Source organism: Orcinus orca, chromosome 10, assembly GCF_937001465.1.
Source record: "Orcinus orca chromosome 10, mOrcOrc1.1, whole genome shotgun sequence".
NCBI lineage: Eukaryota > Metazoa > Chordata > Mammalia > Artiodactyla > Delphinidae > Orcinus > Orcinus orca.
In genome coordinates this window covers 37,858,326-37,882,711 of record NC_064568.1, presented here as the reverse complement: position 1 = coordinate 37,882,711, position 24,386 = coordinate 37,858,326, and the positions used below count along the sequence as shown (strand labels likewise).

The 24,386-nt window shown below is 48.6% G+C and overlaps 2 protein-coding genes and 1 non-coding gene across 7 annotated transcripts in view; 1 reads left to right on the top strand and 2 right to left on the bottom strand.

Moving 5' to 3' along the window:
* The first annotated feature begins 308 nt into the window (after nucleotides 1–308).
* Nucleotides 309–7,547, top strand: LSMEM2 (leucine rich single-pass membrane protein 2). The gene is made up of 3 exons (XM_033424438.2): nucleotides 309–6,640; nucleotides 6,735–6,920; nucleotides 7,031–7,547. The coding sequence occupies exons 1-3, from the start codon at nucleotides 6,439–6,441 to the stop codon at nucleotides 7,162–7,164; spliced, it is 522 nt and encodes a 173-aa protein (XP_033280329.1). The 5' UTR covers nucleotides 309–6,438; the 3' UTR covers nucleotides 7,165–7,547.
* On the bottom strand, nucleotides 5,336–5,408 carry TRNAG-UCC (transfer RNA glycine (anticodon UCC)). The gene has a single exon. It is a non-coding gene; the product is annotated as a tRNA-Gly (tRNA).
* A 145-nt stretch (nucleotides 7,548–7,692) lies between the features above and the next one.
* The window catches only part of IFRD2 (interferon related developmental regulator 2), a 32,403-nt gene continuing 15,709 nt past the window's right edge, over nucleotides 7,693–24,386 (bottom strand). The window contains exons 1-12 of one of the 5 annotated variants that reach the window (XM_049715601.1): nucleotides 18,025–18,238; nucleotides 10,389–10,508; nucleotides 10,219–10,303; nucleotides 9,990–10,114; nucleotides 9,746–9,903; nucleotides 9,533–9,586; nucleotides 9,269–9,447; nucleotides 9,077–9,182; nucleotides 8,610–8,747; nucleotides 8,396–8,524; nucleotides 8,220–8,315; nucleotides 7,693–8,102 (exon numbers count right to left, since the gene is read on the bottom strand). In XM_049715601.1, the coding sequence (XP_049571558.1) occupies nucleotides 8,022–8,102; nucleotides 8,220–8,315; nucleotides 8,396–8,524; nucleotides 8,610–8,747; nucleotides 9,077–9,182; nucleotides 9,269–9,447; nucleotides 9,533–9,586; nucleotides 9,746–9,903; nucleotides 9,990–10,114; nucleotides 10,219–10,303; nucleotides 10,389–10,508; nucleotides 18,025–18,223 (1,470 nt within the window). In that variant the 5' untranslated portion in view covers nucleotides 18,224–18,238 and the 3' untranslated portion in view covers nucleotides 7,693–8,021. Of the gene's footprint in view, nucleotides 8,103–8,219; nucleotides 8,316–8,395; nucleotides 8,525–8,609; nucleotides 8,748–9,076; nucleotides 9,183–9,268; nucleotides 9,448–9,532; nucleotides 9,904–9,989; nucleotides 10,115–10,218; nucleotides 10,304–10,388; nucleotides 10,509–18,024; nucleotides 18,239–24,386 lie in introns of those variants that run through there. The other 4 variants (XM_049715602.1, XM_049715599.1, XM_049715603.1 and 1 more) reach the window with 4 other exon arrangements.

Here is a 24,386-nt window from a genome sequence, read left to right as displayed (position 1 = left end):
GTCCTTTTCAGTATACACTCCATGTCGTTCAGGGTACAGCAGTGGGCCAGAATAACTATGATATCCTACCAGGTCAGGGAGAGTGTTAATCCCAGCCTGATAAATTTGTCCCTAAGCTTTTCAGGGTTCTCTGAGAACCTGCCAAATCGCTCCTTACAGATTTCTAGGTCCCGCAGTGAGAAGGGGACATGCTGCACTTAGTAATTCTCCATTCTCATCAGTTTCTTCCCAGAGGTGGTAAAAGCCTGGTGGGGCAAAAGTGGGGGCTACCTTTGAGCGTGATTGGAGCCCCACTGGGGAAAGCCCCGGGGCTCTGATTTTGTGGTTTCTGATTTGATGGGGTAAGGTGGGGGTGCGGGGCTGAAGATGGTGAAGGGGCAGAAACGGGAGACGGAAAAGGTGGCTCAGTGTGCTGATGGCTAGTGGTGGTTGAAAGAGGGGTCTGGATCTAAACCTTCTTGGAGAGACACAGAAATAGAGGCTAAACACATACGACAGGAATCCCTCAGACCAGAGTCTTGACAGAGTTTTATAATGGCCTGTGCTTGTGGGACTTCCCCCATTTTGGGGACTGTTTAAAGAACAGGTCCAGTTGTAAAATGGTGTTAAAGTTAAGGGATTCATTCTGTGGCCACTTTGCCGGGTCACCCAAGGCATATTGGGGTCCTTCTGTGTTGAAAGAGAAAATCAGCTTATTCTTTTTTAAACCGCCTCATTTAAATCGTCCCCAGTTGTTAAGAATGCAACCCCGAGGATAGTCTTTTAGGATTCCCTGGGTGTTTTTCATGTTTACATATAAATTTGGGGCTAAAACTGGAGCTCCCAGGGGCCAGATGGAGCTGAGGCCTTGCATAACCACCAAGGGGGTCACAGAATTTCCTCCCCAGAGTTCGTGACACAAAGGAGGAGTCCCCAGGATGAAAGGAACCGGAGTGTAGATGTAAGAATCAAGGGAGTGGTAAAGGGAGGAGGGATGGAAAAGACAGAGAGAGAGAGATTGCCGTTTCAACCGGTCCCCAGCAGGTGTCCATTTAGGCCCCAGTCTGCGCGCTTTCAGAAAGGGCCAGTGAAGGAGGGAGCACCCTGTCCACTGCCCACTGGGGTGATTAATCCTGGGAAACAACCATTTGTACGTCTCTGTGGGATTGTGATCCACAGGTGGGACCTCTATGCATGCGTACAATTTATACATCATACGTAGGACTCTAACCCACAGGTAGGATTTGCACCCACAGGTTTTCATAGAAATCTGCCTTGGCCCTTTCCTGATGGGATTTCTCTTGGCGGCAGGAAAATAAAGGTGAGGATATTGTGATGATTGTACTTGCAAAAACTATAGGATATGAGGGTTGAACCTCTATCACTCTCAGAAATCTCCTGTCCGGGAGAGCCTGCTGGACCAAGACCTGCACTGCTTGAGGCGAGCCTCTCCCACCTCTGTTTGTCATCCATCAAGGTGAGTCGTTGTTGGCCAGAGGGAGCATGGTCTCACAAGCTGAGAGGAGTGGTGCTGTAGCTGCCCGATGTCCACTCTGTTGGAACAAGAGGACAGAGAAAGGGGAAGTAGAGAGCTATCAGGAGAGGGAAAGGGAAAACCATGAGGGAAAAAGGACAAAGGGGAGGGGAAAGCGTTGCCTGCATGGTGGTACTGAGACTCTCAGGGGCCAGGAAGGCAGACTTACCAAACGTGGTTATGCTGAAACAAGAGGTTCAGGCGGCAGCTTGTCACCTACGGAGAAAGTGCGTTTGTTGGTTCCAGAGGTGCCTGGATTCTCTCCCAGGGAGGGGGCAAACGGCCTCATGGGTGTCCGGTGGAGTTGCCACCACGTACGTTACCGACCCAGATTCTTGGGACTCTTCAGTGAACAGAAATTGATGAGGCCAGACGAGAAATTCAGGCAAGGCTTTATTGGGACTCATGCTGCAGCACACGGGAGCAAAAAGAACAGGTTGCCTTGCTTGCTCCCTGAAGCGGGGCTGGGGGGTGAGTTGGTCCTTTAAATGGGGTGAGGGTAGGGTCAGATCCATGGTTCAGGCGGTAGGGGTGGCTTAGGTGGTCTGCCCACCCTCTTGGTGGTGTCGTGGGCAGGAATCGTGAGTAGTGCACTCCTTTTGCTCCCAGCAGTTCAGAAGTGGCAGTTGGGTTTTTGGTCTTTTTGTATATTGTTCATAATTTGCCCCATTTGCAGGTGCATAGTTATTTTTAGTCCCTTATGGTTTCTTTGTATTCTTTTGCTCAGGAGATGTTTGTCCAGGTGTAAGCACTGCACCAAAGGGTGCCAGGTCCCACCCTGTCTCACTAGTTCTTGCTGTGTGGCCTTGGACACCTCCTGGAAGTCTCAAAACCTATTTATTTTAAGGATGCTGTGGTGAGGATTAAAGGTGGTTTCCATGTGACTGAGTGGATTCTGTAGGGCCTTTGGGGATACTGACATGCATAGTACACTTAACCCTTGAACACCACCAGCTTGAGCTGTACAGGATCCACTTACATGTGATTTTTTTTAATAAATAGTACTACTGGATCCCTGGTTTGTTGAATCTGCAGATACGGAACCATGGTTACAGAGGGTGGGTGAACTGTAAAGTTGTATGTGGATTTTCCATTGCACAGAGGGTTGGGATCCCTAACCCCTATAGTTATTCAAGGGTCAACTGTATATTCCGGATGATATAATTTCTGGGCTAAATGCTATGAAAAAAATAAAATTGGGTGATGTAGAAAAGAATGTGAGCAGAAGGCCTCACCGAGGGGGTGACATTTGAGCTAAATGAAAAGGAGTCAGCCATGGGAACATCTAGTGAAGAACATTCCAGGTGGGAACAGCCAGTGCAAAGGCCCTGAGGTGGGAACAAGCTTGAGTTTGAGGAATATCAAGAAGGATACAGCAGAGTGATGGATTTCAGATGTTTAAGTAGAGCCTAATGTCTTGCTTTGGCCCATTTGGGAAGGAGGGGCACAGGGGTTCAACAGCAGAGGGTGGGTCCTAAGCTGGACCACTCCCTCTCTAAGGGCAGGTGGTGCCATGCATCCTCACATGAACTTGTGTGACCTGTACTCCCTTATGGAGAGAGGAAGGAGGATCAAAACTTTGCATTGGCCTAAGTGCTTCAGACACGTGCTTATATTTTCATTCTCATGTGCACTGTGCCAGGTAGGAACCATTGTTATTCCTGCTTTACAGATGAGAAAACTGAGGTCTGAAAGGGAGCATTCCTTTACCCAAAGTTGTAAACTTAGTAATAGAAGTATCAACCTTCAACCTATGTTCCTTCACTGACCAGCATGGGTACCTGCAGGTATTGGGGGTGTCTCTGTCCCCTTTGGGGACTCTCAGAGCCCTCAGGGCACTGGGCTCCAGTTGTCCATCACTCCTAATTCGTGATGCCAGCAGATCAGTGGTGGGTGCTTGTCCCACATTTGCTAGATGAACCCGCTGTGGGTAGGAGTCTTCAGGGGGTGGAGGGGTGGAGATGCACAGGGCTCCCTTGCATGGGCTTGCCATGTGGGACATCACTGGAGGTGAGCCTGAGGAGGCTTGTCTGGATGAAGACACCAAGGCCCTGCAGACATGAGTAGCAGGGTTCCCAGGGTACCGCACTACTGGAGGTGTGCTGTTGCCTGGGCTCCATCACCAGGTAGATCGTCTAGGCTGGTCCATGTGGGTCACTCTGCTCCTTCCCATGGCTGGGAGGTGCCCCCTCTAAATATAGCCCAGTGTGCTGAGCTCACGCCTATTTTCAGCCCAGGTTGGGAGGCAGCCAGGCCTTCCCCAGGCTCTCAGAGGAGCCACTGCTGCGTCTATCTGGTCCTGGTACTAGGCACTCTCATCGACCCCCTGCCTGCCCAACACCCACCATGCCGGAGGAGGCCCAAGAAGGTAGGAAATGACTGTGAGGGAGGGTAAGGCCCCAATGCTGTGACCCTGTGGACCATGGAGAAACCTGGCCCCTTTCCTACTGACCTCACTTGAGTAGTCATCAGTCACCGTGTCCTAGGTCAAGTAAAAGTACTGGCCCCCTATGTGTGAAGGAAGGGCCTACCATGCCCCGAATGCCTCCTCACCTCATACCTGTACCCCCTGCTAAGGACACCAGGGAGGGGTTGGGGGCAGGGGAGGGTCAACTACAGGCTGTGCCCAAGTGGGTGTGGGCTGGGCAGGCTGGCCAGTTAAGCTCTTCCTTCAGGGAGGGCACTGGGACTGGGGGCAGGCAGTGGTTTTGCAAAGCATTTGGGCACATGACCCAGGGACTGGGATTGGATAGGTTTCTTGCCTCCATTGTGGGCCTGTGTGGCCCCAACTGGCTAAAGGTTGGGGTCTCTTGGCCTGGCCGGACTGACTTCTAGTTAAAGACTTTGGTGGCCACTTTCCTAATTGACTCACAGCATGCAAGATGTATGGAGGCTCAGAGGCGCCAGAGCAGGGACCTGGTAAGCTTTAGGTACAGTGCTGGCCAGGATGCAGGACCAGCTGCACCAAGGCTCCAGCTTGGCCCAACTGGTCAACTCCCCCCATCACATTTTTGACATTTTATACTGAATGGGAGGGGCCTGGCCCTGGGTGTGGGAGTGTTTGCTTCCTTTTGAGGGCTTTTTTTTTTTGAATATTTATTTATTTATTTTTGGCTGCGTTGGCTCTTCGTTGCTGTGCGTGGGCTTTCTCTAGTTGCGGCGAGTGGGGGCTACTCTTCGTTGCGGAGCACGGGCTTCTCATTGCGGTGGCTTCTCTTGTTGCGGAGCATGGGCTGTAAGCGCCCGGGCTTCAGTAGTTGTGGCTCACAGGCTTTAGAGCGCAGGCTCAGTAGTTGTGGCGCATGGGCTTAGCTGCTCCACGGCATGTGGGATCTTCCCGGACTAGGGTTCGAACTCGTGTCCCCTGCATTGGCAAGCGGATTCTTAACCACTGAGCCACCAGGGAAGTCCCCTTTTGAGGTTTTAAGGATGGCACTTACTATGTGTTCTTCCTGGAACAGAAAGAACTCAAGATCAATTTAAAAGTGTGGGAAAAACACAGCCAAGTGCACAGAATTTAATGCGAACCCCAATCCACCACCACCCAGACATAACGACAGACAGCACTGGTTTTTGTTTTACACATTTTTGAGCATGTCAAAGGTCAGTTTCAAGCAAATCATGAAGGTTAAGGTACTATTCTGAAAGTGTTAGACCCAGAGAGCCCAATCACCCTTGAGTCTACCAGGAGGTATCCCGCCAATGCCCCTGAATTTGTTATCTAGCTTCCAGCTAGGCATCTGGAGATCTTAAGGGGCCAAGATTTTTTTTTTTTTTTTAATTTGGCTGCATCGGGTCTTAGTTGCGGCATGCGGGATATAGTTCCCTGACCAGGGATCGAACCCAGGCCCCCTGCATTGGAAGTGCAGAGTCTTAGCCACTGGACCACCAGGGAAGTCCCAAAGGGGCCAAGATTTTAAGGGGAGGGGTGGAAAGCACCACCAGAAGAAAATATAATTTTTAGAAATCACAAAATAAATACTTCACTGGGTCCAAAAATAAGTAATTAAAATCACAAGAATGGTACACAGCCCCAGTGACTAAATGGGCAGAGGCTGTGAACTAGGAAGCCACACAGATATTGGTGAGGCTCCCCAAGCAAAGACCCCCAACAAAATTGGTCAAGAAAGGCCTTTTCTCATCTCCCAACTTAGCAAATATATATGTGCACACTTATGTACATAAATTTTTTTCTATGGAGATGCCTGTTGGTGGCGATATTGTACTCTTTTGGAGGCTGTGGACAACTACTCCAGAGGACAATGTGATGATAGGTTAAAAGAAAAAGTCCCTGCTGTTTGACCCAGTAATTCTGCTTCTGGGAATCCATCCTTAATAACTATTGGGAAATTGGGGGAAAGCCTTTATACTCAATGACGCGTGTCCTTTTCCAGGGGTTATTAATTTAGGAAGGGGATTGGAAACAACCTAAATGCCCAGGCAGCCTCGAAGAGATACCTGAGGGGAGACCTCAAAGGCAAGTGGAACAGTTTGCTAACAAAGACGGGTCTCCGCTCATGATGTTGAGTGAGAACAGCAGGGTTCACAGCAGAATCACACTTAGTATGTAAAAGGAGGCAGAGCTGAGGCCAGGAGCAAAAGGCAAAAAGCTGGCTAGAATAGGGCTGCTTCTGCTGGGGACCGGGAGAAGGCCCCAGGCACAGGGTCTGCAGGGAAAACTGATAGCAGAAGCAGGAATGAACTTCATGGGCTGTGGGTTGAGTTCTCCAAGGCTGATAAATTCTCTAGAAACGAGCAAGCAGAGAGGAATGCCTGAAAGTCCCTGAGGTGCTTGGAAGGAAACAAATGTAAGTCAAGCAGCACCTTCTGCTACTGTGGGTGAAACAGGTGTACGCAGTTTTCACATTGTCTTGCTTCCAAATCACGGGTCACTCCTGAGTTGGTTTTAGGGGATCAGGAGCCAAATGCCCCTGCTACCTCTTCTGAGCCCCTGCTGCCGCTCGACGCCATCTAGAAGGGAGGGCATGACCTGCTGGCTGAATCAGCCCCACGCTGCCCCTGCAGACACCGTGGCACCGACAAGGAGCAGGGCACCACTGGCTCCTAATCATGTGCAGGAGGTTCGCCTACACCGGGTGGAGTCCATCAGCGATCTACACAGTGGAGGTGAAAGGGTGCAGGGGGGTGGGACCCATGGACTGGGAGAAGGGAGGAAAGCAGGCGCACCTGCCGCCCTCCTGATCCCCCGTTTGCCCTGCAGGTTCACTGTGGCCCTACCTGGCCGAGGAGGCGCAGCCATGGGATGAGCTGCTGGGCATCCTGCGTCCACCGATGTGCACCCAGACCGGCTGCAGCCCCGTGCACAGCCGCGGCAGCTTCCTGCTGCTGCTTGCACTGCTCGTGCTCACCTGCCTGGCGTTGGCTGTCCTGGCCGTCTACCTGAGTGGTGAGGAGGGCGCAGGAAGCCAGTGGAATGGAGAGACCGAGGCAGTGAAGGGCTGGGAGGGTCGGGTGTTGTGGGGTTGCATGTGGTCTGATAATCCCCCCCCGTCTTAGTGCTGCAGAGCGAATCCCTACGCGTTCTGGCACACACACTGCAAACGCAGGAGGAAATGCTGCTCAAACTCCGGCTCGCCAGCCTCAGCCAGCTGCGGAGGCTCAACTCGAGTGAGGCCCGAGCACCCAGTTGAGATGCCACTTGGACCTGGGGCCTGGGGGTATGTGCAGGGGGGAATAAAGTGGCCGCTGGTAGCTTGCCCCTCTCCCACTACTGCTCCACACTACTTCCTTAGTGAGGTTTTCGTATAAGAGCCTGATCTGACCCCGCAGCTGTCTGCCTTTCTTGCCTTCTCAAGCTAGGCCTAGCCAAGCCTTCTGGTGCCAGAGCCCCACTTGGTGTGGCCCAAGGTCAGAGGAAGCGACACCAGCCTCCTGGCTCCTCTTGGGGCCTGTCAGCACCCTCTGGTGTCCTCCAGATAGCAGGTTCAGGAGTCTAAAAATAGCTGCCTACCCTGGTCACCCAAACTCTGCTGGGCCTCCCAGTGGGGGTCCAGCCTCTGCTCTCGAAAGACAGGCTGGGCTCTGAGTAGGGGGAGGAGGGCCCCTGGGGAGAGATTATTTTGGAGAGCAAAGGTGAGATGGAGATAGGGAGGCCCAGCTGGGCCCAAGCCTGGGTTGGTGGATAGGGAGGGCAGGCAGAAACACCCAGAAGCCAGGGCCACAGAAGACTGCACATTGTTTAATTATCTCTAAAATCTTTAAAACTCAGCATATAAATCCACTCCAGGTAGCCTCACCGCCCCACGTTGTAGTGGCAGTTGTCCAGATACTATCACCTCCCCCCCGAAAGTGGCCACAGGGCCGGCACAGGGGCAAAGCGTGAAGGTCCCAAGTGGCCTGGCCTCCAGCCACCCGCCCCCATGTCTGTTTTTGGTTTTGTCATTAAAAAAATAAAGCGACAATGCCTGGCAGGGACCAGGTGTTGCACTGTCTTCTGTTAAAAATACAGGCAAGGATGTGGACAGTCTCCTCTTCGGCTGGTCCTGCCTCACAGGATGTCTGCCCGCTTGTCCCGCACGCGGCTGCGCGCCTTGGTCCTGGCTTTGAAGGCAGCAGCGTTGTACAGGTGCTGGGGTGGGACAAAGAGTGAGGGTCTAGTGAGCTGGGAGGAGGCAGCCCAGGGCTTCTCCTCCAGCCCCTGCAGAGCTCCAGGCCACAGGAATGGAGAGAAGACAAAGGGGCAAACCTTCTCAAAACGTGAGATTTTGCAGGCCTTCAGGGCAGTGGCATCCAGCACCAGCACAGGGCCCAGACTAAAGATGTCACGGAGTAGCTCGTTGTTCTGGGGGCAAAGAAGGCAGTGAGCTCAGGCCAGTCTGAAACAGCCAAGCGGGGTACCCCCTTCCCCGTCCGCTTCCCCACCTGGAGGTGGTGGTGCATGCCGGAACCCAGAGCGTCCTTGAAGGCAGCATAGACCCGGCGCCGAGCCCAGCTGTCCACATAGAGCACCTCGAGCCCGAAGCGGACTGTCTCCTCCTCACACTCGCCGCCCTGCAGGGTAGAGGGGCTGTGACTGGGCTTGGCGGCTATGCCTAGGGGTGCACCCTCACTAGGACGCATCCCTTCTCACACGTACCTCAACAGAGTGCAGCACGGCCCGGAAGGTAGAGCGTTGGCGCCGGCGGTCAGCCTTGGCCCGATACTTGTTGCTGTCAGTGGCCAGAGTGCGCAGCGCGCTGCAGAGGGCCTCCATGTCCTTGTAAACAAAGTCCTCCTGCAGTGGGAGGACGTAGGAGCAGAAGCCTGAGCTCTGTTGGCTTTTAACGCAGTGGGGTCACCCAAACCCTTCCTTTCACCAAGAAAGTCATTTTCTTCTCTGCCTGACCCTCTCCTGCATCCCTTCTTGGCCCCTGCCTGCGCTGGACACCTCCGCTAAGGGGCCCCATCAGAGCACTTGGCCTCTGTGTTGGGGCTACTTCCCCTCCATAATGACCTAAGGCTACCTTGTTTTCTGTGGCATCCCCTGCACCCAGCCTGAGACGGGCAGGTGGTATCAGCAGGCACCCTCCCCTGCGCCCCCCCACCCCCCGCCATCTCTCACACCTCAAGGTCCCGGGTGAGCTCAAAGAGCAATGCGATGGTCTCGCCGGCAGCCATCCGCAGGTTCACACTTTCACTGGACAAGAGCTGGGGCAGCCGGGGCAGCTGCCTGGGGAAGGGGCAGGCTGAGCCATGTGTGTGGGCTGGGGGCCTTTCACCCTTCCCCTCCCACTCCCAGTGGGCAGTCACCCCTACCTGTCCAGGATGCGGCTGATATGGGCGCTGGGGCAGATGGTGAGTAGCAAGGCCCAGGCCTGCAGGGCAGCACAGAGCAAGCCCTGAAGGCTGACAGGGACCACTGGGGCTGTGGAGCCACCCACACCACAGGACCGGCTGAAAATGCCTTCCAAGCAGGTGAGGCAGGAGACCAGGTCCTAGGGGCACAAGGAGGCAGGGGAGTGGCTCAGGGGCAGAGCTAGGGCCTATGTGCTCTACTGCCTGTGCCTGAAGGCCACTTACCTGTACATCGGTGGCAGCCACGTAGCAGCCCAGGCCAAGAGCAGAAGCACACTGCTGGGAGGAGGGCAAAGCCAGGCCGTGGTCAGAGGGTGAGCCTGGGTTCCCAGCCACGGGGCTCACCCTTGGAGCAGGGGAGCCTAGAGGCAGGTGGAACCCGTGTCTCTGCTTAGGGATTAGGTGAAGGAAGGGTATCACAGGGCAAGGAACACTCACGTGGAGCCGGGCAGCAGGGCTAGCTGTGCTGTCACTGAGCACAGAGACCAGCAGGGGCTGCAGGCTGTGGAATAACTCCTCACCCTTGGGTCCAGGACCCAGCTGAATGCACAGCAGGCCTAGCACAGCAGCGGCAAGGGCCTGTTCCTCGCCCTTCCCTGCAGGGATGCCTTCCAGTCAGTCAATGCAGCAAGGGCCAGTACCCAGCCAGTTCAGGCCCCCCAGGTGCGCCCCCAGGCCCAACCTTTCTTGAGGCACTTTTCCAAGGCATCAGCCAGTGTGAGGCGGCGCTCCAGCAAGAAGTCGGGGAGTAGGTGCGCTGCTAGGGCCAGACGCAGGCTCTCAAGAGCACCCTGCCGGGTCTTGGCACTGGGGGAGGAAGAAAGGGGTTTTGTGGGCCAATCCTACCTGGGTCACATTTGGCATGGGCTAAGCAGGGACACGGGAAGGGATTGGTTGGAAATCAGGGGTACCTCTTGTCTGTGAGGCAGTCCACATATTCCTTCAACTTCTCCTCAAGGTCTTCCTGCTGACCCTGCTCATCCACGGCATCCCCCCCTGCAAGGCCAGCTCGTCATCCCCGCTTCTTGCCCTAGCCCACGGAGCCCCACTGAGTCCCTGCCATATTCCCACCCACTCTCACCAAAGCTTTCCTCTGCTGCGGTGCTAAGAAGGCTGGGACATTCACTGGTGGTGCTGCGGGCCTCACTGGCTGCCTCATCCTCACTGGAACCTGAGTCAGCTTGGGTACTGCTCCGGGCACCTGGGGAGGGTGGAATGGGGCACATGGTCTGCCTTCGTTGATGAGCGATGGCTGGGGTTACCTCACCCGGCCTCATGACCCCACAAGACAGAATGCTGCCCTTTCTCAAGGCTGGAGTGGGAGGCACAGAGGCTGGTGCCGGGGACTCTGAACCAGGAAGCAAGAGAAAGGGAAAGAAGTCTATCTGCTGGGGAGAGTCACACGCCAGGCCCAACCTAGGATATCCTGGCAGGCTTGGTGAGCAGATCCTCCCTGAGACTAGAGCTTGCTTTAAGAAGGAGACTTAGAGGTGGGCAGAGGTGGAAGGGGCTGCACAGGCCCTACCTAGGCGTGTGGCTCAGCCTGCAGTGGGGCATATCCAGGCGCATCCTGGGGGAGCTCAACCACCAGCCCAGATTACTCCCCAAAATGGCCGGGGCAAAGGTCAGGGAAGTCTGACAGAACCGGGGTTCAAATCCCAGCTCTACATCTTAACAGGGGTGTAACCAGGTCAGGTGCCTACTCTTCAAAGCCTCAGTTTCTCCGTTGCAAAAGAGATGAGAAGCACCTCTTCTGGGCAAGGTTAAGTGAAGACAATGACTAGACAAGTGACTAGTTACACTCTTCCGTGGGCCAACAAGCTCATCAGGTCACCCATCAGCACTGGGGGCAGAGGCCCAGCTCCTAGTGGATGTAGGTGAGTGCACCAGGCCTCAAGCATACTGTCTCCTGAGCCCCACTTGGTCCACTCCAGGCCTTCAGCCCTGGGTGGATGGACACACAGGCTCCTCCTGACCCTGGGAAGTGCAGAAAGCTGAGTGGCCCCTGACTTCATGAGCCCTTGAAAACAGGTGAACACAGGGGGCTGTGAGGGTCAGCAGAGCTGGAACACTTACGTGTAAGGGCAGCTGCTGCAGCAGGAGCCCCAGGCAGGTTCTGGTCACCAGGCTGGCCCTACTTCCAGGAACTACGTACATACTCCCTGTGCCTGCCGGACAAAGTCCATTACACACTGCTCACTCCTCTCTCACTACCCTAGCTAACCAAAGCAGCCCAGCCTTCCCTCATTTGTTTCACCATGCCATGGTCCCTCCAGATATCAGGCCCTCGCCCAGCGTGTTGCCACTAAATAGTGCTCTCCTCTTCACCTTCTCAAGACTCACCCAGAAGCCCCTCCCCTGAGGCTTCCTTGGTTCCTGTCTGGGACTGACACCACTCCGTGAACTTGTCCCCCAGCATTAGGCCTTCTGGAGTATTGCTACTTTCTTCAATGTCCCCTTGTAACCAAGCAGGACCCTATGGGGTCTTCCTGGGACAGACCCCTCCACCATATCCTCTGTTGTAGTTCATCTCTTAAGTTCCTAGATAATAGTATCAGATGCACATTTCCTGAGTTGTTTTAAAGGTGCCAAAACCACCACCAAATGGAAGAAGTTAACTACGTGATGACCATGAGCACGTAGCCCCTACACCTACTGGCGCCTAAGGATTGATAATGTTAACACCATGACACTGCCCTGTTACCTCACCATCGACCAGTCAGAGAATTGTGCACGAGCTGATCACATTTGCTGGGACCCCTCTCCCTCACCTCGCCTTTAAAAATGCTTTATAGGGACTTCCCTGGTGGCGCAGTGGTTAAGAATCCACCTGCCAATGCAGGGGACATGGGTTCGAGCCCTGGTCAGGGAAGATCCCCCATGCCGCGGAGCACCTAATCCTGTGCGACACAACTACTGAAGGCCACGCGCCCTAGAGCCCATGCTCTGCAACAAGAGAAGCCACCACAATGAGAAGCCCCCGCTTGCCGCAACTAGAGAAAGCCAGCGCGCAGTAACGAAGACCCAATGCAGCCAAAAAGAAAAAAAAAAGTGCTTTACAGAAACCCTTCAGGGAGTTCAGGGTTTCTGAGCACCAGCCACGGCTTCTCCTTTTATTGGCGCCTTACAGTAAACATTACACTTTACTTCACCATAACCCAGTGTCACTGATAGGGACAGAGTAAAAGGACAAAGCAAGTAATTAAATAGTTAATCCCAGTAAGGGATTATAAGAAAAAAGTATGGGAGACCCCTGTAAGTTAATGATCACTCAAGAAAGCAGGTTTGCTTAACCACAAACCCATGCAACAGAAGCATGAGACATGCTCCAAAACAACACAACAATGGTGGAATGTGACCCATATCCTGCCCAGTGAGCTCCATAAATTAATGATTCCCAGGACACACTCCTCTGCATGCACTAAAAACAAAAATATAAGCAAAGGTTGACATTATACTAAAACTTGAAATGAATTATCGTATTTTATTATACGTTACTGCCTTTTTGCTCATTTCCATTGCACCATGACAGTCCTGCTTTGACCATGTAATGACAAAAAAACTCCTCACATGGAGGAGGAGCTGATGATGGAAGCCTGATGTCTACTCAAGGATGAGGAAGCAGGTGGTCTTCTCCCCCTCCCCACTCTCCCTTTGATTATAAAACTGTAGCCCACTAACTTGTACCCAATTAATTTGGCTATATTTGGTAAAAATGGTTATTTTAAAGAAAAAAAATTTTTTTCACGCCTACAAAAAGTTATGTTTGAATAAATATTAAATTTTAGTTTTGCTAATTGAGGTCAGTATCTACGGTCTAAAACTCACTTTTCAAGACAGGATTAAGATGGCAGAGGAGTAGGACGGGGAGCTCACCCTCTCCTACAAAGACATTAAAAATACACCTACAAGTGGAATGATTCACACACACCTACTGAATGCCGGAGGAACACCTCAGACTTCCAAAAGGGCAAGAAAACCAAGTAACCGGGAAGGACAAAAGGAAAAAGAAAGGGAATTCCCTGACGGTCCAGTGGTTAGGACTCCACGTTTCCTCTGCGGGGCCGGGGCGGGGGGGGGGGGGTGTCACAGATTCCATCCTTGGTCAAAGAACTAAGATTCCGAAGCAGTGAGACTCGGCTTAAAAAAAAAAAAAAAAAAAAAAAAAAAGGCAGGGTGGGGAAGGAATCTAGACACTAGGAACCTAGTGCCCCAGGGAAGGAGCAGTGAAGGTAAACATATTCCAGCACCCTGGGAAGCCTGATCACTGACAGGGACCTTAGCCTAGACAAAGGGGAAGGTCCAGATCCTAAGAAGACAGTGCAGCAACGTGTGTGCAATGGCAAAAGGAGAGTAATCTGCACGTAAGGTAGGCACCTCCACCCTGTGCAGCACCCTGTGCACCAGAGCCTGAGATGCTCCTCTGTTGGTGGGGGCGGGGTGCTGAATATCAGGCTCCAGAAGTCAGACCAGGGTTGGCTGTGTGGAGACACTTGAAGAGGCTGGACTGTGGCAAATGAGGGTGTACTCCTAAGAAGCCTAGGTCCGGACTTCCCTGGTGGCGCAGTGGTTAAGAATCCTCCTGCCAATGCAGGGGACACAGGTTTGAGCCCTGGTCCAGGAAGATCCCACATGCCACAGAGTAACTAAGCCCATGCGCCACAACTACTGAGCCCGCGTGCCACTGAAGCCCACACACTTAGAGCCTGTGCTCTGCAACAAGAGAAGCCACCGCAATGAAAAGCCTGCGCACCACAACAAAGAGTAGCTCCCGCTCGCTGCAACTAGAGAAAGCCTACACATAGCAACGAAGACCCAACGTAGCCAAAAACAAACAAACAAACAAACAAAAAAACGCAGCAGCAGCCTAGGTCCACCAGAGAGGGAAGGCACAATTACTTGGGGGGCCGGGGGGGATATGGGAAGAGGGGTGGGAAAAATTAGGGGGCTGGGATTAACATTTACACATTAATATATATAAAATGGATAATCAACAAGGACCTGCTGTAGAGCACAGGGAACTCTACTCAGACCCTGTATCTGATAAAAGGAACTTTCCTGGTGGTCCAGAAGTTAAGACTCCACGCTCCCAACACAGGAGGGCCGGGGTTCGATCCCTAGTCAGGGAACTAGATCCTGCATGCCACAACTAAGACCCGGTGCAGCCAAATAAATAAATACTAAAAAAAAATCTGAAAAAGAGCAGATATATGTAAATGTGCAACAGAATGACATTGCTGTACACCTAAAACAAACACAATATGGTAAATCAACTATATGCCAAAATAAAAGAAAAATTCAATTAAGAAAGAAAGAAAGAAAAGGAAAGAAAAAGAAAAGGAAAGAAGGAAGAAAGAGAGAAAGAAATCCCTACTCTATTCCCCTCAGGCCTCAGGGACCTAGGCTGGAGTCACATCCATGGAGCTTAAGCAGGTTGGGTCCAAAGGCAGGACCGCTGTGGGCCTGAGCGAGCTGGGGAGGATGTGCCAGGAGATGAGCCCTCTTGGACCTGGAGTGCCTGGTCCCTTCTGGATGAGACAAAATCTCCAGATCAAGGCGGGCCCTCCTACAGCTAAACCAAATATAGTGCACCCAAAGGATGGTGGACCCTCTGGGCTAGAAGAGCTTTGAAAAGTCACCTGGGGGCTTCCCTGGTGGCGCAGTGGTTGAGAATCCGCCTGCTAGTGCAGGGGACACGGGTTCGATCCCTGATCTGGGAAGATCCCACATGCCGCGGAGCAACTAAGCCCGTGCACCACAACTACTGAAGCCCATGCGCCTAGAGCCTGTGCTCTACCACGAGAGAAGCCACCACAATGAGAAGCCCACGCACTGCAACGAAGAACAGCCCCCGCTCACCACAACTAGAGAAAGCCTGCGCACAGCAACGAAGACCCAACACAGCCAAAAACAAATAAATAAAATTAAAAATTTTTTTAAAATAGAAAAGAAAAGAAGTCACCTGGGCTGCACATCTCCTGGTGGTGGAGTTCCTACCTCCATCCTCCTTCCATAGAGTCCCCCACCAAAGTACGCTCAATACCCTCAGCATCGTGGTTTTACAGGGGTTGCGATTTGTCTGGAGGGTGAAGGGTAAGAGGGAAGAAGTAACGAGACACAAACCCTTGGGTGTTTCTTCTGGCACATTCTACTCTCAGTTACAACCCAGGAACAGGACTGTCTTTAACTAAGGCCCTGGTTGCCCTAAGACCCAAAGTTGGGCATGCATAACCCTGCCACCATGTGGCAGTTAAGAGTAACAACAGGGCTTCCCTGGTGGCGCAGTGGCTAAGAGTCCGCCTGCCAATGCAGGGCACACGGGTTCGTGCCCCGGTCTGGAAAGATCCCACATGCCAAAGAGCGGCTGGGCCCGTGAGCCATGGCCGCTCTGCAACGGGAGGGGCCACAACAGTGAGGCCCACATACCGCTAAAAAAAAAAAAAAAAAGTAACAACAACTCTAAAACCAGTGCTTCTGGATACTTAATATTCACAAGGCCTGTGGGGCTGTAAATAAATGATACCTGCCCTAGAGAAATGTCTGGGAGTAGGTAATCAAAACAGAATTCAAAACAGGGCTGACTTTCAAAACCCGATTTAAAGAGGTACATTTTACTCTCACTGTTTCAGAAAAAAAAAAAAAAAAGCACACAAAAACATACTCAGCATCGCTAATTATTAGAGAAATGCAAATCAAAACTACAAGGAGGTATCACCTCACACCAGTCAGAATGGCCATCCTCAAAAAGTCTACAAACAGTAAATGCTGGACAGGGCGTGAAGAAAAAGGAACCCTCCTACACTGTTGGGGGGAATGTAAAAGGGCACAGCCAGTATGGAGAGCAGCAGCGAAGTTCCTCAAAAAACGAAAAATGAGCAATCATATGATCCGGCAATCCCACTTCTGGGCGAATACCCAGAAAAACACCATAGTTCCAAATGGCTCATGCACCCCTACGTGCACTGCAACAGTATATACAATAACCAAGACAAGGAAGCAACCAAAATGTCCATCGATAAATGAATGGATAAAGAAGATGTGGTACATATATACAATGTAATATTGGCCACAAAAAAGGACAAAATAATGCTATTTGCAGCAACAAGAAGGACCTAGAGATGATCACAAACATCTTATGATATCACTTATGTGTGGAATCTAAAAATTGATACAAATGAACTAATTTACAAAACAGACTCATAGATTTAGAAAAGAAACTTATGGGTAATTCCCCATGAGTCCAGTGGTTAGGGCTCTGAGCTTTTTTTTTTTTTGCAGTATGCGGGCCTCTCACTATTGTGGCCTCTCCCGTTGCAGAGCACAGGCTCTGGACGCGCAGGCTCAGCGGCCGTTGCTCACGGGCCTAGCCGCTCCGCGGCATGTGGGACCTTCCCGGACTGGGGCACGAACCCGTGTCCCCTGCATCGGCAGGCGGACGCTTAACCACTGCGCCACCAGGGAAGCCCAGGGCTCTGAGCTTTTACTGTCAAGGTCCGGGTTCTATCCGTGGTCACGGAACTAAGATCCCAGAAGCTGTGCGGCATGGCCAAAAAAAACAAGAAAAGAAAAGGAAAGAAACTCATGGTTACCAAAGGCGATAGAGGGCAAGGAGGGATAAATTTGTAGGTTGGGATTAACATGTACACAAGAATGTATATAAAACAGACAATCGACAAGGACCTACTGTAGAGCACAGGGAACCCTACTCAACACTCTCTCATAACCTTTATAACAAAAGAATTCAAAAAAGAATATATATATATATATATATATAACATTCTCTTTTTTGTACATGTGAAACTAACAAACACTGTAAACTATACTCCAATAAAAGTTTAAAGAAAAAAATAACAGGAAAAAGATTGTAAAAAACATAAACATGTGGAGGTTAAACAATATTTTACTAAACAACCAGTGGATCACTGAAGAAATCAAAGAGGAATTCAAAAAATACCTAGAGATTTCTGACGACAATGCTATGAGATTGGAAATCAATTACAAGAAAAAAACTATAAAAAACACAAATACATGCAGGCTAAACAGTGCACTACTAAATAACCAAGAGATCACTGAAGAAATCAAAGAAGAATAAAAAAATACATAGAAACAAATGACAATGAAAACAGGACGACCCAAAACCTATGGGACACATTGAAAGCAGTTCTAAGAGGGAAGTTTACAGCAATTCAATCTCACCTCAAGAAATAAGAAAAATCTCAAATAAACAATCTAACCCTACACTTAAAACACCTAGAGAAAGAAGAACAAAGAAAACCCAAAGTCAGTAGAAGGAAAGAAATAAAAGATCAGGGCAGGGGATTAGGGAAGATGGCAGAAGAGTAAGTTGCGGAGATCAACTTCCTCCCCACAGATACACCAGAAATACATCTACACGTGGAACGACTCCTACATAACACCTACTGAACACTGGCAGAAGACCTCAGACCTCCCAAAAGGCAAGAAAGTCCCCCGTACCTGGGTAGGGCAAAAGAAAAAAGAATAAACAGAGACAAAAGGATAGGGACGGGACCTGCACCAGTGGGAGAGAGTCGTGAAGGAGGAAAGGTTTCCACACACTAGAAGCCCCTTCGCGGGCGGAGACTGCGGGTGGCGGAGGGGGGAAGCTTCGGAACCGCGGAGGAGAGCACAGCAACAGGGGTGCAGAGGGAAAAGCAGAGAGATTCCCGCACAGAGGATCGCTGCTAACCAGCACTCACCAGCCCAAGAGGCTGGTCTGCTCACCCGCTGGGGCGGGCTCGGCTGGGAGCTGAGGCTCGGGCTTCGGTCCGGAGTACAGGGAGAGAACTGGGGTTGGCGGTACGAACACAGCCTGCAGGAGGTTAGTGCACCACGGCTAGCCGGGAGGGAGTACGGGGAAAAGTCTAGACCTGCCGAAGAGGCAAGAGACTTATTCATCCCTCTTCGTTTCCTGTTGCGCGAGGAGAGGGGATTAAGAGCGCTGCTTAAAGGAATTCCAGAGACAGGCGCGAGCCGCGGCTAAAAGCGCGTCCCCCAGAGACAGGCCTGAGACGCTAAGGCTGCTGCTGCCGCCACCAAGAAGCCTGTGTGCGAGCACAGGCTACTATCCACATCCCGCTTCCGGGAAGCCTGTGCAGCCCGCCACTGCCAGGGTCCCGGGATCCAGGGACAACTTCCCCGGGAGAATGCACGGCACGCCTCAGGCGGGTGCAAAGTCATGCCGGCCTCTGACACCGCAGGCTCGCCCCGCGCTCCGTACCCCTCCCTCCCCGCCGCCTGAGTGAGCCAGAGCCCCCGAAGCAGCTGCTCCTTTAACCCCGTCCTGTCTGAGCGAAGAACAGACGCCCTCCGGCGACACACAGAGGCGGGGGCCAAATCCAAAGCTGAGCTCCTGGGAGCTGTGAGAACAAAGAAGAGAAAGGGAAATCTCTCCCAGAAGCCCCAGAAGCAGCGGATTAAAGCTCCACAATCAACTTGATGTACCCTGCAGCTGTGGAATACGTGAATAGACAACAAATCATCCCAAATTGAGGAGGTGGACTCTGAGAGCAAGATTTATGATTTTTTCTCCTTTTTATCTTTCTGTGAGTGTGTATGTGTATGCTTCTGTATGAGATTTTGTCTGTACAGCTTTGCTTCCACCATTTGTCCTAGGGTTCTATCCGTCCTTTTTTTAAATAATTTTTTCTCAATAATTATTTTTTATTTTAATAACTTTATTTTATTTTACTTTATCTTCTTTCCTTCCTTCCCTCCTTTAGGCAACAAATCATTCCAAATTGAGGAGGTGGACTTTGAGAGCACGATTTATGATTTTTTCCCCTTTTAGTCTTTTTGTGAGTGTGTATGTATATGCTTCTGTGTGAGATTTTGTCTGTATAGCTTTGCTACCACCATTTGTCCTATGGTTCTATCCGTCCGTTTTTTGTTCGTTTGTTTTAATTTTTTTCTTAATAATTATTTTTTATTTTAATAACTTTATTATATTTTATCTTACTTTATTTTACTTTATCTTTTTTTCTTCCTTCCCTCCTTCCTTCCTCCCTCCCTCCCCTTTCCTTCCTTCCTTCTTTCTTTCTTTCCTTCTTTCTTTCTTTCTTTTTTTCTTTCTTTCTTTCTACTAATTCCTTCTTTCTACTTTTTCTCCCTTTTATTCTGAGCCATGTGGATGAAAGGCTCTTGGTGCTGCAGCCAGGAGTCAGTGCTGTGCCTCTGAGGTGGGAGAGCCAACTTCAGGACACTGGTGCACAAGAGACCTCCCAGCTCCACATAATATCAAACGGCGAAAATCTCCCAGAGATCTCCATCTCAACAACAGCACCCAGCTTCACTCAACGACCAGCAAGCTACAGTGCTGGATACCCTATGCCAAATAACTAGCAAGACAGGAACACAACCCCACCCACTAGCAGAAAGGCTACATAAAATCATAATAAGTCCACAGACACCCCAAAACACACCACCAGACGTGGACCTGCCCACCAGAAAGACAAGATCCAGCCTCATCCACCAGAACACAGGCACTAGTCCCCTCCACCATGAAGCCTACACAACCCACTGAACCAACCTTAGCCACTGGGGACAGACACCAAGAACAGCGGGAACGACGAACCTGCAGCCTGCAAAGAGGAGACCCAGAACACAGTAAGATAAGCAAAATGAGAAGACAGAAAAACACACAGCAGATGAAGGAGCAAGATAAAAACCCACCAGACCTAACAAATGAAGAGGAAATAGGCAGTCTACCTGAAAAAGAATTCAGAATAATGATAGTAAAGATGATCCAAAATCTTGGAAACAGAATAGACAAAATGCAAGAAACATTTAACAAGGACCTAGAAGAACTAAAGATGAAACAAACAACGACGAACAACACAATAAATGAAATTAAAAACACTCTAGATGGGATCAATAGCAGAATAACTGAGGCAGAAGAACGGATAAGTGACCTGGAAGATAAAATAGTGGAAATAACCACTGCAGAGCAGAATAAAGAAAAAAGAATGAAAAGAACTGAGGACAATCTCAGAGACCTCTGGGACAACATTAAACGTACCAACATTCGAATTATAGGGGTTCCGGAAGAAGAGAAAAAGAAAGGGACTGAGAAAATATTTGAAGAGATTATAGTTGAAAACTTCCCTAATATGGGAAAGGAAATAGTTAATCAGTCCAGGAAGCACAGAGTCCCATACAGGATAAATCCAAGGAGAAATACACCAAGACACATATTAATCAAACTGTCAAAAATTAAATACAAAGAAAACATATTAAAAGCAGCAAGGGAAAAACAACAAATAACACACAAGGGAATCCCATGAGGTTAACAGCTGATCTTTCAACAGAAACTCTGCAAGCCAGAAGGGCCTGGCACGACATATTTAAAGTGATGAAGGAGAAAAACCTGCAACCAAGATTACTCTACCCAGCAAGGATCTCATTCAGATTTGATGGAGAAATTAAAACCTTTACAGACAAGCAAAAGCTGAGAGAGTTCAGCACCACCAAATCAGCTTTACAACAAATGCTAAAGGAACTTCTCTAGGCAAGAAATACAAGAGAAGGTAAAGACCTACAATAACGAACCCAAAACAATTAAGAAAATGGGAATAGGAACATACATATCGATAATTACCTTAAATGTAAATGGACTAAATGCTCCCACCAAAAGACACAGGGTGGCTGAATGGATACAAAAACAAGACCCATATGTATGCTGTCTACAAGAGACCCATTTCAGACCTAGAGACACATACAGACTGAAAGTAAGGGGATGGAAAAAGATACTCCATACAAATGGAAACCAAAAGAAAGCTGGAGTAGCAATTCTTGTATCAGACAAAACAGACTTTAAAATAAAGACTATTAGAAGAGACAAAGAAGGACACTACATAATGATCAAGGGATCGATCCAAGAAGAAGATATAACCATTGTAAATATTTATGCACCCAACATAGGAGCACCTTGATACATAAGGCAAATACTAACAGCCATAAAAGGGGAAATCGACAGTAACACATTCATAGTAGGGGACTTTAACACCCCACTTTCACCAATGGACAGATCATCCAAAATGAAAATAAATAAGGAAACACAAGCTTTAAATGATACATTAAAAGAGATGGACTTAATTGATATTTATAGGACATTCCATCCAAAAACGACAAAATACACATTTTTCTCAAGAGCTCATGGAACATTCTCCAGGACAGATCATATCTTGGGTCACAAGTCAAGCCTTGGTAAATTTAAGAAAATTGAAATTGTTTCAAGTATCTTTTCCGACCACAACGCTATGAGACTAGATATCAATTACAGGAAAAGATCTGTAAAAAATACAAACACATGGAGGCTAAACAATACACTACTTAATAACTAAGTGATCACTGAAGAAGTCAAACAGGAAATAAAGAAATACCTAGAAACAAATGACAATGGAGACACGACGACCCAAAACCTATGGGATGCAGCAAAAGCAGTTCTAAGAGGGAAGTTTATAGCAATACAATCCTACCTTAAGAAGCAGGAAACATCTCGAATAAACAACCTAACCTTGCACCTAAAGCAATTAGAGGAAGAAGAACAAAAAAACCCCAAAGTTAGCAGAAGGAAAGAAAACATAAAAATCAGATCAGAAATAAATGAAAAAGAAATGAAGGAAACGATAGCAAAGATCAATAAAACTAAAAGCTGGTTCTTTGAGAAGATAAACAAAATTGATAAACCACTAGCCAGACTCATCAAGAAAAAATGGTAGAAGACTCAAATCAATAGAATTAGAAATGAAAAAGGAGAAGTAACAACTGACACTGCAGAAATGCAAAAGATCATGAGAGATTACTACAAGCAACTCTATGTCAATGAAATGGACAACCTGGAAGAAATGGACAAATTCTTAGAAATGCACAACCTGCCAAGACTGAATCAGGAAGAAAGAGAAAATTTGAACAGACCAATCACAAGCACTGAAATTGAAACTGTGATTAAAAATCTTCCAAAAAACAAAAGCCCAGGACCAGATGGCTTCACAGGCGAATTCTATCAAATATTCAGAGAAAAGATAACACCTATCTTCTCAAACTCTTCCAAAATATAGCAGAGGGAGGAAGACTCCCAAACTCATTCTACGAGGCCACCATCACCTTGATACCAAAACCAGACAAGGATGTCACAAAGAAAGAAAACTACAGGCCAATATCACTGATGAACATAGATGCAAAAATCCTCAACAAAATGCTAGCAAACAGAATCCAACAGCACATTAAAAGGATCATACACCATGATCAAGTGGGGTTTATTCCAGGAATGCAAGGATTCTTCAATATACGCAAAACAATCAATGTGATAAACCATATTAACAAACTGAAGGAGAAAAACCATATGATCATCTCAATAGATGCAGAGAAAGCTTTCAACAAAATTCAACACCCATTTATGATAAAAACCCTGCAGAAAGTAGGCATAGAGGGAACTTTCCTCAACATAATAAAGGCCATATATGACAAACCCACAGCCAACATCGTCCTCAATGGTGAAAAACTGAAAGCATTTCCACTAAGATCAGGAACAAGACAAGGTTGCCCACTCTCACCACTCTTATTCAACATAGTTTTGGAAGTTTTAGCCACAGCAATCAGAGAAGAGAAGGAAATAAAAGGAATCCAAATTGGAAGAAAAGAAGAAGTAAAGCTGTCACTGTTTGCAGATGACATGATACTATACATAGAGAATCCTAAAGATGCTACGAGAAAACTACTAGAGCTAATCAATGGATTTGGTAAAGTAGCAGGATACAAAATTAATGCACAGAAATCTCTGGCATTCCTATACACTAATGATGAAAAATCTTAAAGTGAAATCAAGAAAACACTCCCATTTACCAGTGCAACAAAAAGAATAAAATATCTAGGAATAAACCTACCTAAGGAGACAAAAGACCTGTATGCAGAAAATTATAAGACACTGACGAAAGAAATTAAAGATGATACAAATAGATGGAGAGATATACCATGTTCTTGGATTGGAAGAATCAACATTGTGAAAATGACTCTACTACCCAAAGCAATCTACAGATTCAATGCAATCCATCTCAAACTACCACTGGCGTTTTTCACAGAACTAGAACAAAAAATTTCACAATTTGTATGGAAACACAAAAGACCCCGAATAGCCAAAGCCATCTTCAGAATGAAAAACGGAGCTGGAGGAATCAGGCTCCCTGACTTCAAACTATACTACAAAGCTACAGTAATCAAGACAGTATGGTACTGGCACAAAAACAGAAAGATACATTAATGGAACAGGATAGAAAGCCCAGAGATAAACCCATGCACATATGGTCACCTTATCTTTGATAAAGGAGGCAGGAATGTACAGTGGAGAAAGGACAGCCTCTTCAATAAGTGGTGCTGGGAAAACTGGACAGGTACATGTAAAAGTATGAGATTAGATCACTCCCTAACACCATACACAAAAATAAGCTCAAAATGGATTAAAGACCTAAATGTAAGGCCAGACACTATCAAACTCTTAGAGGAAAACATAGGCAGAACACTCTATGACATAAATCACAGCAAGATCCTTTTTGACCCACCTCCTAGAGAAACGGAAATAAAAACAAAAACAAATGGGACCTAATGAAACTTCAAAGCTTTTGCACAGCAAAGGAAACCATAAACAAGACCAAAAAGACAACCCTCAGAATGGGAGAAAATATTTGCAAATGAAGCAACTGACAAAGGATTAATCTCCAAAATTTATAAGCGGCTTATACAGCTCAATAACAAAAAAACAAACAACCCAATCCAAAAATGGGCAGAAGACCTAAATAGATATTTCTCCAAAGAAGATATACAGACTGCCAACAAACACATGAAAGAATGCTCAACATCATTAATCATTAGAGAAATGCAAATCAAAACTACAATGAGATATCATCTCACACCAATGAGAACGGCCATCATCAAAAAAATCTAGAAAGAATAGATGCTGGAGAGGGTGTGGAGAAAAGGGAACACTCTTGCACTGCTGGTGGAAATGTGAATTGGTACAGCCACTATGGAGAACGGTATGGAGGTTCCTTAAAAAACTACAAATAGA